The sequence below is a fragment of the Neoarius graeffei genome, chromosome 5 (assembly GCF_027579695.1).
Source record: "Neoarius graeffei isolate fNeoGra1 chromosome 5, fNeoGra1.pri, whole genome shotgun sequence".
Taxonomy (NCBI): domain Eukaryota; kingdom Metazoa; phylum Chordata; class Actinopteri; order Siluriformes; family Ariidae; genus Neoarius; species Neoarius graeffei.
Window position 1 is genome coordinate 52,482,020 of NC_083573.1, and position 14,581 is coordinate 52,496,600.

The window sequence follows — 14,581 nt, forward strand, 5'->3', positions numbered from 1 at the left end:
TAACATCTCGCATTAAAATTATTCAAACGGTAGATCAACATTAAAGGAACAGTCCACCGTACTTCCATAATGAAATATGCTCTTATCTGAATTGAGACGAGCTGCTCCGTACCTGTCCGAGCTTTGCGCGACCTCCCAGTCAGTCAGACGCAGTCAGATGCGCTGTCACTCCTGTTAGCAATGTAGCTAGGCTCAGCATGGCCAATGGTATTTTTTGGGGCTGTAGTTAGATGCGACCAAACTCTTCCGCGTTTTTCCTGTTTACGTAGGTTTATATGACCAGTGATATGAAACAAGTTCAGTTACACAAATTGAAACGTAGCGATTTTCTATGCTATGGAAAGTCCGCATTATAATGACAGGCGTACTAACACCTTCTGCACGCTTCGGCAGCACATGGATACGGAGCTCAGATATCAATGCGCTGCCGAAGCGCGCAGAAGGTGTTAGTACGCCTGTCATTATAGTGCGGACTTTCCATAGCATAGAAAATCGCTACGTTTCAATTTGTGTAACTGAACTTGTTTCATATCACTGGTCATATAAACCTATGTAAACAGGAAAAACGCGGAAGAGTTTGGTCGCATCTAACTACAGCCCCAAAAAATACCATTGGCCATACTGAGCCTAGCTACATTGCTAACAGGAGTGACAGCGCGTCTGACTGCGTCTGACTGACTGGGAGGTCGCGCAAAGCTCGGAGAGGTACGGAGCAGCTCGTCTCAATTCAGGTAAGAACATATTTCATTATGGAAGTACGGTGGACTGTTCCTTTAAGGTACGCTCTGCTGACAAGGCGTAATAACGATGGCTGAAATGATCTCGTTTGTTCAGATTCATCACAAAGGGCTAGTGTGAATGAGCAGCTGTAGCCAAGTTTAAACATTTTCACATTCATATTTACATAGTTTGACAATTGTAGCTAAATCTGCCAATAAATTAATTAAAAATGTCCTTTTACAGAGAGAATGATGTGGCTGCCTAAATTTCAAGTACAGAAGCAGGTCGATGAGATGATCTGTCTGACTGCTCAGAATCACTTTTGCAGCCAACCAGCATGATAAACAGAACATCAGCCCAAAAAAGAAAAGACAAAAAATGCACAGCAATTACCAAACAGTTGGCTAAAGCCGAGTGTCAAAACTGTAAATGAAAAACAAAACTGCACTGCAACATTTATCAGCACACAGCATGGGAGAAGGCTCAAACAAATAGGGCCTTGTCTACACCAAAATATTTTCTCTTACTCTTTTTGCACCTTTTCTGGGTCACCCATTTTGAGTGCTGTATAAACTTACACACATGGCTGCCATCGACAGTCACATCACTTACTGTAATACCGTTCTGTGCTCTTTCAAAGGCAATAACTTGGAATAGGGTCAGACATACAAGTGCACAGCAAAGTAAACACAAAAAGTGTTCTTCTGAATAAACAAACATTAAAAAGGAAATACATACAAGCATATAGAAAATTTACTGTTAAAGGGAGGAACTAGGGATCGACTGAGTTTGGCTCTGCCAGATGATCACGTGACTTCGTTCTGATCTCTGTGGGACAGTCTCACCAAGTCCATCACTAACCTCATCACCTGCGGAAGCGGAAACAATTATTACTTATTACTACTTTATACACAGAGTTGCTAGTTTATCAGTTACTACATATAAATAACTCCTCGAACTGACATATATTATACAGGCATTGTAACACAGACTATGAACTGGCAACTTGAATATTCATTAATTTATTTTTTTAGATTTTTTGGGGGGCTTTTTTCACCTTTATTTGGATAGGACAGTGCAGAGACAGGAAATGAGTGGGAGAGAGAGACGGGGAGGGATCGGGAAACGACCTCGGGTCGGAATCGAACCCAGGTCCCCGGATCTATGGCATGGCACCTTATCCACCTGAGCCACGACGCCCCCTGAATATTCATTTATACCACTGCGCAGTTGAATTCTCAAATCCGATTGGTCAGAAGGTGTTGATTCGGGTTTTTTTTATTAAATAAGAGCATAGCTCTGACAATTAGTGCCAGCAGTAACTGAATTTCCTTTCAATCTCCTTTCAAATTTGAATGGTCGGAGTAAAATCCTACACGAGAACCTGTTTCAGTCTGCTACCACCCTAAAGCTTGTGAGGAACTTCACATTTCAGCAGGACGATGGTCTTGAACACAAAGCCAAAGCAATTGCAGGAGTGGTTAAAAACAAAGGTGAATGCTTTACAGTGCCAAGCCAAAGCCAAGATCTGAATCCGATCGAGAACCTGTGGCATGGTTTGAAAATTGCAGTCAAACATCCAACCAACATGAGCAACCTGGAGCAAATCTGCCAGGAAGAATGCGTGATAATTACTGCCAAACAGCATGCAAAGCTGGTTGGATCAGTTTCTGCAGCAAAAGGTGGTTCAATCAAGAACGAGTCTGAAGAGGTTGAATACTTATGCAAGCAGCACATTTTAGCTTTAAATGTTCTTTCTATCTGCTGACAAATAAATGACTTGAAGGAGTGTATTGATTTGCAATAAAATGACCGTGTAATTGTCATTTGTAATTCAAACGAATGGCTTTTCAGGGAGTTGAGTACTTTTGCAAGACACTGTAGAAACATTTAGGAAACGACTGTTGGTGACTCACCAATACGGAAATTGATGTAGCCTTCTCCACCACTGAGGATCAGATGAGAGGTAGAGGCACCACCATCTGCTGGAACAGAAGAACCACGGCAGCCTGAAAACATGTCAGCAGCACATGAGGAAGTCGTCAGGCTGAGAGCTTTGCACGAAATAAAAAGCACATAATGTAACGTTTCATATTTTTGAAACAAAACTGATTTTTTGAGCAAATGTCACCTGGAGCAGAGATGATGAATTTAACTGCCTGACGGTGGCCATGAAAACACAGCTGAGCTGAAGCTAAAGTGCAATATGGGATAGAGGACTCAGAACCTGTTGGGCAAAATAATACAAAAAGAGAACATCAAGCAAATTCAACATATTTCAGCAAATTGCTTGAAAAGCTAAGACAAACGGGGCGGCACGGTGGTGTAGTGGTTAGCGCTGTCGCCTCACAGCAAGAAGGTCCTGGGTTCGAGCCCCGTGGCCGGCGAGGGCCTTTCTGTGCAGAGTTTGCATGTTCTCCCCGTGTCCACGTGGGTTTCCTCCGGGTGCTCCGGTTTCCCCCACAGTCCAAAGACATGCAGGTTAGGTTAACTGGTGACTCTAAATTGAGCGTAGGTGTGAATGTGAGTGTGAATGGTTGTCTGTGTCTATGTGTCAGCCCTGTGATGACCTGGCGACTTGTCCAGGGTGTACCCCGCCTTTCGCCCGTAGTCAGCTGGGATAGGCTCCAGCTTGCCTGCGACCCTGTAGAACAGGATAAAGCGGCTAGAGATAATGAGATGAGATGAGCTAAGACAAACAAAAGAAAAGAACTCACCGAGTGACAGTGGGACGGAGAAAACGGCACCACTTCCTGTGCCCACCCACAGCCGCCCACTGATCACAGACAAGGCAGAGATCTGAAGAGGTGAAAGGGACAGGAATGCACTGCCTGGAAGAAAAACAATATAAATATATAGTATTTTTTAAAAATCATTTGCGAAGAAAAATTTTGCCATTTACAGTACCAGTCAAAAGTTTGGGCATACCTATTTCAATTTTTTTTCTTTATTTTTAACGGATTACTACAGTTGTGGAACCAGGCTATTTACTGTATGTTTATTATTTACCATTTGTTGTTTGATCTCAAACTCATTAAGGTAGCAATAACCTGCATTCATTAACTTTTGACAAAGCACAGCTGTTAACTGAAAAGCATTCCAGGTGACTACCTCATGAAGCTGGTTAAGATAATGCCAATAGACCCCTTTCACTGACGTCACCTGAAACCGGAAGTAAACAGACCCTGCGCCATTTTGGAAGACCAACAAACTCGTGATTGGGGGAAATAACGGCAGCGGTATGTGAACCCACGAGAATAAAGTGGAGTGGCAAACGACTTAAACAAACAAATCTGAGCTGTTGTATTTATGATTTATTGGCCCAACAGTAGACTTGAAAGAAACCTGTGTGAGACTTGGCAAAAAACTGTGGATATAATGGATAAGTCTGTGCATGATCTGCGGACACTTTGAGGTAAGCAAACGCAAGAAATTCAGATTTAAAACATGCTAAATTGGCCCCAAGTTGATAACTGGATGAGGAGCAAGCCTCCCAGACTTCTACAATTTAATAATAATAATAATAATTTAGGATGGTTTGGGGCTTGCTCTCCCTCCTATTATATAAATAAAGCATAGTTGTTGTGTAGGCATATATCATAAATACATATGTATAATTTGGATAAATTTACCTAAATTATGGATACCTTAATAGTAACAAAAAGTATTAATTTTTCAACTGAAAAGATATATTATTAAAAGATAAATATCAACAAGATTACCTTGGCCATAACTATGTGTAGGTTATTCTTAATAACAGCTGTAATATCACGAACCAAGCCACTAACAACATAATTGTAAGCCTGTAGCCCTTCAAGTCATCAGCAGTGTAGGCAGTGTTCGAACTATGGGGGTACTCGGGGGATCCGAGATCCCCTGAAACAGACATGAGATCCCTTGAAAACATCTCATCTCATCTCATTATCTCTAGCTGCTTTATCCTGTTCTACAGGGTCGCAGGCAAGCTGGAGCCTATCCCAGCTGACTACAGGCGAAAGGCGGGGTACACCCTGGACAAGTCGCCAGGTCATCACAGGGCTGACACATAGACACAGACAACCATTCACACTCACATTCACACCTACGCTCAATTTAGAGTCACCAGTTAACCTAACCTGCATGTCTTTGGACTGTGGGGGAAACCGGAGCACCCGGAGGAAACCCATGCAGACACGGGGAGAACATGCAAACTCCGCACAGAAAGGCCCTCGCTGGCCACAGGGCTCGAACCTGGACCTTCTTGCTGTGAGGCGACAGCGCTAACCACTACACCACCGTGCCGCCCCCCATACCTTACATTATAAACGTAATGGCAGAAAAAAAGGGAAATATAGGCAACAAAACTCGCTGAATTATTCAGAGATTATTTCAGCATTGGTGTGAGCGTGAAGAGCAACAATGAGGCTCCTGTTCATCAAATGCTGAGACTGACATTTAACTCAAGATGAGAGTGACACTGTTGTGTATAATGTACAAAGTGATCAACATTTTTCAGTGCAATGGGTCATATTCTTTTTTTTTTTTTAATAGCCATTTTATTTATTACACATTTAATTAAATGCAAATCAAATTCAATAAACAGCTGATGTCTTTCAGTGGAGTCAGAATGGAATCTTTCAATTCTTGTATTAAGTCACAAAAATTGTAGAACTTGCCTAAAGCTTTGGTTATCATTGATGAAACATCAACCTCCTGTAGTGGTCGCCCGGATGTCCAATCAAAGAGCCTGAGGGTAGGATCCAGCCGGCAGGAAGCCCAAACTCCACATCCTGCTGCACACAGGAAGCGAACCTGCTGTTCACTTCGATGCGACACAGCGAATGATCTCTGCAATGCCAGAAAGAGAAGCAAAACATCAGTTGTAACTATTAAAGTGCACACTGATATTCAGTTCCATGACGGAGCTTCTAGTCCATACATACCTCCACTTTCCTATTTTGGACATCAATAATCAATACTTTGTTCCAGTATCCCACCCAGAGACAGCCGTTCTTTGCTAGGCAACAACGAATGGGCTGCAGAGGAGTTATGCCCAGTGAAAGTACTTCATGAGAGTGAAGGTTCCATCCACCTAGAAAAGCAAACAAACCACTTACCAAACCCATGTTTAACAGCATCTGTGGTTCCAAAAGTCAGTCCAAAGTGTAAATGCATCGAGAGTGAACAAGAGAGGAGACGCACCAGAGCTGTAGCTGAAAAATGTGAGCATTCCATTGCCTAAACCTGCAATCACCTGACCTGGCGAGAATCTGTAAGAAAAGCAAACGCATAGAAATAATTGTCCGATTATCACATGTAGGGTTGCAAAATTCCCAGGAATTTTCAGAGTGGAAAATTTCCATGGAAATTTTGGGAATTAACGGGAATTTGGGGGAACTTTCGGGAATTTTCAAAACCGACTTTACTTAAAAATTGATACAAAAAAAAAATAATAAGGTCCTTTTATTCAGATTAGGATATTTCTCTGGGTCTCTGTTCTGTTCAGAAGAGCATACAAGCAAAAACAAACATGTAACTAATTAAACAACTGAGAAAATTAATAACCACCAAATGTTTTACAAAGGGCGGCACGGTGGTGTAGTGGTTAGCGCTGTCGCCTCACAGCAAGAAGGTCTGGGTTCGCGAGGGCCTTTCTGTGTGGAGTTTGCATGTTCTCCCTGTGTCCGCGTGGGTTTCCTCCGGGTGCTCCGGTTTCCCCCACAGTCCAAAGACATGCAGGTTAGGTTAACTGGTGACTCTAAATTGACCGTAGGTGTGAATGTGAGTGTGAATGGTTGTCTGTGTCTATGTGTCAGCCCTGTGATGACCTGGCGACTTGTCCAGGGTGTACCCCGCCTTTCGCCCGTAGTCAGCTGGGATAGGCTCCAGCTTGCCTGCGACCCTGTAGAAGGATAAAGCGGCTAGAGATAATGAGAGGAGATGAGATGTTTTACAAAAACAATACGGGTTTTCCCTGGTACATGTATAATGAATTAAACAATAGCCTTAGACTTTATGAGAACTTATCTTCAAAAGCAACTTTAACTCTGCTTGTGATTTTGAAGACCGCTTCCTGTAACTTTTTTGTTTACTAATTATATTTCAACAACTTTAATTCCTTTTTCATTTTGCAACTGGTTTGTAAACCATATCCTGTTAAGTAATTTGCTTGCAAATTATCGGATTAGAAGTAATGATTAGGGTCTACAATGCTATTAAAACAAGGACATTAAACAGCCTTGCTCCAGATTCAAAGAAAAAAGTGGCACCAATAGATTTTACAAGCAGCAAAACTTATTTCAAGACTACTAGTCATTAGAAATTTTAATTTTTTTTATATTCCTTGTTATTTTATGATGTGATATCTTTGTGATAAAATCTGTAGACAAGTCTTCAAGTTTTGTAAAATTTTGTAATAAAAATGGTCAAAATTGAGTTTTTGCAAGATTTTTAGAAATCACTACTTGTTATGCAATGAGTTAGATTTCCAGTTAATTCTTACCAAAGGGTACTGTTGTTATATTAAATGTTATTATATTTAGCATCTTGGAATTTCCCACAAAATGTAAGAGTGGCAAGATGCTTTATTTGAAGAAAAAAAATCCCTAATTGAGATTGAGAATAATTTTTTCACTGAAAAATCTGAATCTAATACTAATATTGAAAAACTAAAAAGCCTTTTATTAATTGGCCTTTAGCAATATGTCCTATTCTTAATTAGCACAAAACAGTACATAATTGAAAGAAAGGCTTAACATGGGTTTTAATTTGTTTTTCTGGGTGATGAAATGTTTTAAAATGTTTAAAACTTAATAAATGCCAAAATTGAAAATTCCCGAAAATTCCCAATATTCCTGGGCCCCTCAAAATTCCCGGAAACTTTCCACCCCCTTTGCAACCCTAGTCACATAAAATACAGGATCGTCAGGAGAATTAAAACTCACGTAAGAGAATGCACGCCCTCTGAAAGACTGACTGACTGCAAACAGCGCCTCCTAGAGCCAGAGGCTGAATGAACGAGCACGCTGATGGACAAAAAGGGAATTAAAAAAAGTACACCATCTGAATAAATTAAAAATGAGTTAGAAAAACACAAAGGGCTTCATACCCGCCATCCTGTGTTCCAATCCACACAGTCCCAAATGTTTCTCCTGAAGCAAGAGACGAGTAAGAAGTGAGCAGCAAACAACAGCCAGTTCAGATGACAGACAGAAACAGATCTTAGATTAAGCAGGAACTATTTTAATTATGCTCGATGACTGAACTGACCGGTGGGAGGCACAGCACAAATGCACAGAGCTGGAGAGGTGAGTGGAAGGCTGAACTGATCCAGGATGGTATTGGATCGTGCTGGGTCAATCACTGTGACATCACTACTGGAAGCAGGTCCAGTGATCACCCAGACAGAACACTAAGATTGGGAGGGGCATGAAATGTGTATGAGAATGAATGACAGTGTCATGGCACGTGGACAATGGGTGTTCAGTTAAAGATAATATTAAGGCAAAGATTACAAATGTGGGCGGCACGGTGGTGTAGTGGTTAGCGCTGTCACCTCACAGCAAGAAGGTCCGGGTTCGAGCCCCGTGGCCGGCGAGGGCCTTTCTGTGCGGAGTTTGCATGTTCTCCCCGTGTCCGCGTGGGTTTCCTCCGGGTGCTCCGGTTTCCCCCACAGTCCAAAGACATGCAGGTTAGGTTAACTGGTGACTCTAAATTGAGCGTAGGTGTGAATGTGAGTGTGAATGGTTGTCTGTGTCTATGTGTCAGCCCTGTGATGACCTGGCGACTTGTCCAGGGTGTACCCCGCCTTTCGCCCGTAGTCAGCTGGGATAGGCTCCAGCTTGCCTGCGACCCTGTAGAACAGGATAAAGCGGCTAGAGATAATGAGATGAAATGAGATGAGATTATGAATGTGCCTGAGGATCAGAAACTGAATATTTAAGAGTTGATTCTAGATTGGTTTTGCTTCTATATAATCTAAGGCTTTGTTCATGTAGGACCAAGTATGTAATTATCCATCTTTGTGTTTCCTCTGTAATTATCCAACACACAATAACCTGATCTTAGGTCAGTTGTAACAGATTCAACATACGTTCTGCTCTCCTGACACCTCTGGTGGGACTGCTACAGCACAGTTCAGCTACAATAAAGAAAAACAGGACTTTTAGTACTAGTACACACACACACACACACACACACACACACACACACACACACACACACACACACACACACAAGCTACTGTGGAAAAGCTAATATACTGAGCTCAGAGTTCTGAACAATAACTTTTCCTAATTCCCAAACTGACATTTGGTTGAACAAAAGATGCCAACTAGATATGGAAATTGTTAACTTATCCCAATTTTAACATATAACTTGTCAAAAAATAAATAAATAAAAGACTCAATGAGGCTGTAGCTCATACCAGCCAAGGCGCCCATAAAATCTGACAAGTGGCACCACCATCCTGACAAGGTTTTATGCATACCCACCTGGGGAACACTGTATGCGAGATTGATCGAAATTCGATCAATCCTGTAGGAGTAGCAGCGATTTTTGTAAATTGTGGACGGACAACGACACACAGACGATGCGTGATCGCATAAGCTCATTCGGCCTGGCCTGCGGCCGGATGAGCTAAAAATGAATTGTAGAAGGTCAAAAATTAAGCCAACGGCACTAGTTTGGGTTAAACAGGGCTTTAATTATACATCTGTTGACTACAACCTAAATAGCAAAAACTCCCAAAGTGAACAACTATCAATTAACAAGAGTACTGTGAGAGCACAAAATCCCCCGCTGGCAACTATGCCATAACTCTAGTAAAATGCGACTGAATTGAACGAAATTGCGATATGTGTATTACCGACATATAACAAAGAATCCTGTCAAGTTTCGTGAAATTCCTCCAAAAATCATGAGAGGAGTTGATTTTAGAAGGCGAGTACACCCTTCCCAGGACGGACGAATGGATGGATGGACATCGCCACGACATAATCCCCCATCGGGCCTTTCGGCCAGTGGGGGATAAAAACATGTTACTCCTAAAAATACACACACATTTAAAGTGCTGATGACACGTTTTTGACATCTTTGGCGATGTTTTATAACATAAAAAGTAATTCCCGATGATCCATATATTAATTCACGAAGGCGCCTATTTTACAAGTTATGATAAAAAATGCGGCTATTTGGGCAAATTTGACGGGGCTGCAGCACCCAGGAGACGAAAGAGGAGGAGGAGCTATATGACGTCAGCGAAAGAATCTTCCTCCTAACTTACCAGTTTGTTGTTGATGCGGCAGGTGTTCAGTTTATCATTATTAGTATTTTTATTATACATTATTATATATATATATATATATATATATATATATATATATATATATATATATGGGGCGGCACGGTGGTGTAGTGGTTAGTGCTGTCGCCTCACAGCAAGAAGGTCCGGGTTCGAGCCCCGGGGCCGGCGAGGGCCTTTCTGTGTGGAGTTTGCATGTTCTCCCCGTGTCCGCGTGGGTTTCCTCCGGGTGCTCCGGTTTCCCCCACAGTCCAAAGACATGCAGGTTAGGTTAACTGGTGACTCTAAATTGAGCGTAGGTGTGAATGTGAGTGTGAATGGTTGTCTGTGTCTATGTGTCAGCCCTGTGATGACCTGGCGACTTGTCCAGGGTGTACCCCGCCTTTCGCCCGTAGTCAGCTGGGATAGGCTCCAGCTTGCCTGCGACCCTGTAGAAGGATAAAGCGGCTAGAGATAATGAGATGAGATGATATATATATATATATATATATATAATTTTATATATATATTAGTTATTACGCCTTCGCGTTGTGTTGCCGGCTTTTGCTCCAAAACCCACAAGGATGGGGTAAGTTTATTCAAGTTTCCCAGAGATCCTGAGCTGCATGCGAAGTGGGTGCGGCAAGTCAGGCGCACTCGTGACAAGTGGGAGCCCTCACCAACATCCGTCCTGTGCTCTGAACACTTCAATTTGGATTGTTTTGACACCCTTCCCAGCTTAAAGGAATCTCTTGGGTGTGCAGTTCAGCACAAACGTGTGTTGCTACCATCAGCAGTGCCTACAGTATTCCGGAGGGGGTCTACTAGTAGCTATGTCGGATCCAGCAGTCGCCTGGGACAAGGCGACTCCTCCAAAGACAGTCCAACTGTCAGAACATGTGTTGAGAAACGACATAAGATAAAGGTACGTAGAGCTATAGAGTGCTCCGACATGATGCTAAAAATAGTAACACTGCGGTCTGCGCGGCCATCTTGGAAGTGACTCGCTCCAGAGCGCTCACAGAGTACACATCATAGAGTACACATTCATGATAATCATAAATGTAATCATAAAGTCGGCGTGATATCAGTCATGTATTTGCTTGTGAAAGCTTGCGGCTTTCATGTAACTGCCGCCTAGCAACGAGAGGCAAAGGGTAAAGAGGGTAGGCTATCATAGATTCTATTCGGAAGAGATCAATACATGATTGCTTAAAAATGAGGTATTTTAACAATTTGCATCTGTTTTGTGATTATTGTGACACTTGTGTGTTATATAGAACTGTATGTCTTATCAGCACATCGAGGATCTTCCACCGGAGGCTTTAGCAAGGACTCGTAGCAACACTACACTTGACCCTTTGCCATGCGTTGTTAGGGAACGGTAGCAAGTACCCCGATGACCGACTTCAAGAATATGTAGAAAAAATGTAGAAATGATACTTTCCAAAAGTCATTTGAGCTTAGTGTATTGCATTTCCATTTATATTGTAGGTTCTTGCTGATGTTTTTGCGGAGTATGACGCAGCTGCTGAATCAGAAGCTGCAGAGTTTGTATGTACTAGTTGTGAACATTCACATTATTATCAATCTCATTTATTTAAAATCAGATAAAATCATGCCATCATGATCACTGCTTAAAGTACCAGTATTTGGTTGTTGAAGAGCTAGCACTAGAAAGTTCACCGGCGTTTTCATGCGCCATTTCCATTGAGTAGAACAGCCAGTGAACCGCAGCGTGTTCTTCCGCTGACGTCACAACATGGCCGCGAGCCACGGACCCAGTTTTCTTGCGCTGTGCAATTAAAAGTTGGATATTCGCAAAACAACAGCTTCTTTTCACGTAATTATAACAGAAATCTGTTTGCCATGTTGTATAGTTTATTTAAGAAATTGCATGTTCGTGTCATCAGCACTTTAAAGCATAAAGAACTACATTCATTCTAAAACCAACCTTAACTTCAGTAACCACAAAGAAATAATTTGGCCTTTTATTCTTTTGAATAAAAGATGTCCCCCCTTCAATAGTTTTACTCATGAGAATCATAAAATGTCAAAAAAGTCAGAAATTTGGTCCAGTTGTTGCTTTCCCGGTGTGATATTAAGCAATGCCGACAAGTCTATAAAAGCTTATACCCAGCTAACCAATAGATCATTGAGCCTTTTAATACAACCTCGATTCCAAAAAAGTTGGGACAAAGTACAAATTGTAAATAAAAACAGAATGCAATGATGTGGAAGTTTCAGAATTCCATATTTTGTTCAGAATAGAACATAGATGACATATCAAATGTTTAAACTGAGAAAATGTATCATTTAAAGAGAAACATTAGGTGATTTTAAATTTCATGACAACAACACATCTCAAAAAAGTTGGGACAAGGCCATGTTTACCACTGTGAGACATCCCCTTTTCTCTTTACAACAGTCTGTAAACGTCTGGGGACTGAGGAGACAAGTTGCTCAAGTTTAGGGATAGGAATGTTAACCCATTCTTGTCTAATGTAGGATTCTAGTTGCTCAACTGTCTTAGGTCTTTTTTGTCGTATCTTCCGTTTTATGATGCGCCAAATGTTTTCTATGGGTGAAAGATCTGGACTGCAGGCTGGCCAGTTCAGTACCCGGACCCTTCTTCTACGCAGCCATGATGCTGTAATTGATGCAGTATGTGGTTTGGCATTGTCATGTTGGCAAATGCAAGGTCTTCCCTGAAAGAGACGTCATCTGGATGGGAGCATATGTTGCTCTAGAACCTGGATATACCTTTCAGCATTGATGGTGTCTTTCCAGATGTGTAAGCTGCCCATGCCACACGCACTAATGCAACCCCATACCATCAGAGATGCAGGCTTCTGAACTGAGCGCTGATAACAACTTGGATCGTCCTTCTCCTCTTTAGTCCGAATGACATGGCGTCCCTGATTTCCATAAAGAACTTCAAATTTTGATTCGTCTGACCACAGAACAGTTTTCCACTTTGCCACAGTCCATTTTAAATGAGCCTTGGCCCAGAGAAGATGTCTGCGCTTCTGGATCATGTTTAGATACGGCTTCTTCTTTGAACTATAGAGTTTTAGCTGGCAACGGCGGATGGCACGGTGAATTGTGTTCACAGATAATGTTCTCTGGAAATATTCCTGAGCCCATTTTGTGATTTCCAATACAGAAGCATGCCTGTATGTGATGCAGTGCCGTCTAAGGGCCCGAAGATCATGGGCACCCAGTATGGTTTTCTGGCCTTGACCCTTACACACAGAGATTCTTCCAGATTCTCTGAATCTTTTGATGATATTATGCACTGTAGATGATGATATGTTCAAACTCTTTGCAATTTTACACTGTCGAACTCCTTTCTGATATTGCTCCACTATTTGTCGGTGCAGAATTAGGGGGATTGGTGATCCTCTTCCCATCTTTACTTCTGAGAGCCGCTGCCACTCCAAGATGCTCTTTTTATACCCAGTCATGTTAATGACCTATTGCCAATTGACCTAATGAGTTGCAATTTGGTCCTCCAGCTGTTCCTTTTTTGTACCTTTAACTTTTCCAGCCTCTTATTGCCCCTGTCCCAACTTTTTTGAGATGTGTTGCTGTCATGAAATTTCAAATGAGCCAATATTTGGCATGAAATTTCAACATGTCTCACTTTTGACATTTGATATGTTGTCTATGTTCTATTGTGAATACAATATCAGTTTTTGAGATTTGTAAATTATTGCATTCCGTTTTTATTTACAATTTGTACTTTGTCCCAACTTTTTTGGAATCGGGGTTGTATTATTTAAAATAATATCTGTGATTAGTATAGGTAATCGTATGGGGCCGAGTAAAATTAAGGATTAATTTCACGAGTGATTTCAAAGTTTTGAAAATCACGAGTGAAATTGATCCTTAATTTTACGAGGAACCATATGATTACTTGTTTATAATATATCGGGCCAAATTTATACTTCGGAAGCCATTCAAGTTCACAACATTTGTCATTCACGTTTTCTGAACCAATCAGGGCGCGAGACTATCTTGCACATTTGAATTGGTTTCTAAAGCATTCCTTGTTTTTGCAAATCTCTCGCTTTTCCTTCGAGGACTTTTTGTGATTCTTGAAAAGTAACATCTTTCAGGATTGATCCCGGATATTTCTCGTCTCAGATGCCGATCCAATGCTGCCTGCATTACTTTAAAAGAGTCTGGTTCGTAGTTTTCCCATTTTCTTTCCTCACTTCTGCATAAAACTGTGATAGCACCTTGCCTAACTCACAGCATTCATATCCCACTAGAGAGTCGTTTATTTGTCTTTCTGCGGCCCATTTCTTAAACACGGAAAGCCAAAAATTCATACTTTTTTGGTATTTTCATTTTCGCTTGCAGCTTTCAATTGGTGTATTACTTCTTCGTCAAATATAGCGAAACGTGGCATTGCTGAGTCAGCCATTTTGTTGACAAAATTTGCCAATTTTTGTAACCATAACCAAGCAACGAACTAGCCAATATCATTTCAGAAATACGGCCCCGTGTTAAGGAAAAAAAAAGCCCTCCTTGATTGACCAATCAGAATTGAGTAATTTGGCCCTATGTTTTATAATCACAGAAATGATATCCATA

The 14,581-nt window shown here is 41.5% G+C and overlaps 1 protein-coding gene across 2 annotated transcripts in view; it reads right to left on the reverse strand.

The window, feature by feature from the left end:
* Positions 1-721: 721 nt before the first annotated feature.
* The window catches only part of si:dkey-17m8.1 (C-Jun-amino-terminal kinase-interacting protein 4), a 35,899-nt gene continuing 22,039 nt past the window's right edge, over positions 722-14,581 (reverse strand). For both annotated transcript variants that reach the window (XM_060922013.1, XM_060922014.1), the window contains exons 18-28: positions 8,792-8,839; positions 7,969-8,110; positions 7,808-7,850; positions 7,644-7,724; positions 5,902-5,969; positions 5,643-5,791; positions 5,372-5,547; positions 3,438-3,547; positions 2,852-2,947; positions 2,637-2,729; positions 722-1,589 (exon numbers count right to left, since the gene is read on the reverse strand). In XM_060922013.1, the coding sequence (XP_060777996.1) occupies positions 1,480-1,589; positions 2,637-2,729; positions 2,852-2,947; positions 3,438-3,547; positions 5,372-5,547; positions 5,643-5,791; positions 5,902-5,969; positions 7,644-7,724; positions 7,808-7,850; positions 7,969-8,110; positions 8,792-8,839 (1,116 nt within the window). In that variant the 3' untranslated portion in view covers positions 722-1,479. The remainder of the gene's footprint in view (positions 1,590-2,636; positions 2,730-2,851; positions 2,948-3,437; positions 3,548-5,371; positions 5,548-5,642; positions 5,792-5,901; positions 5,970-7,643; positions 7,725-7,807; positions 7,851-7,968; positions 8,111-8,791; positions 8,840-14,581) is intronic.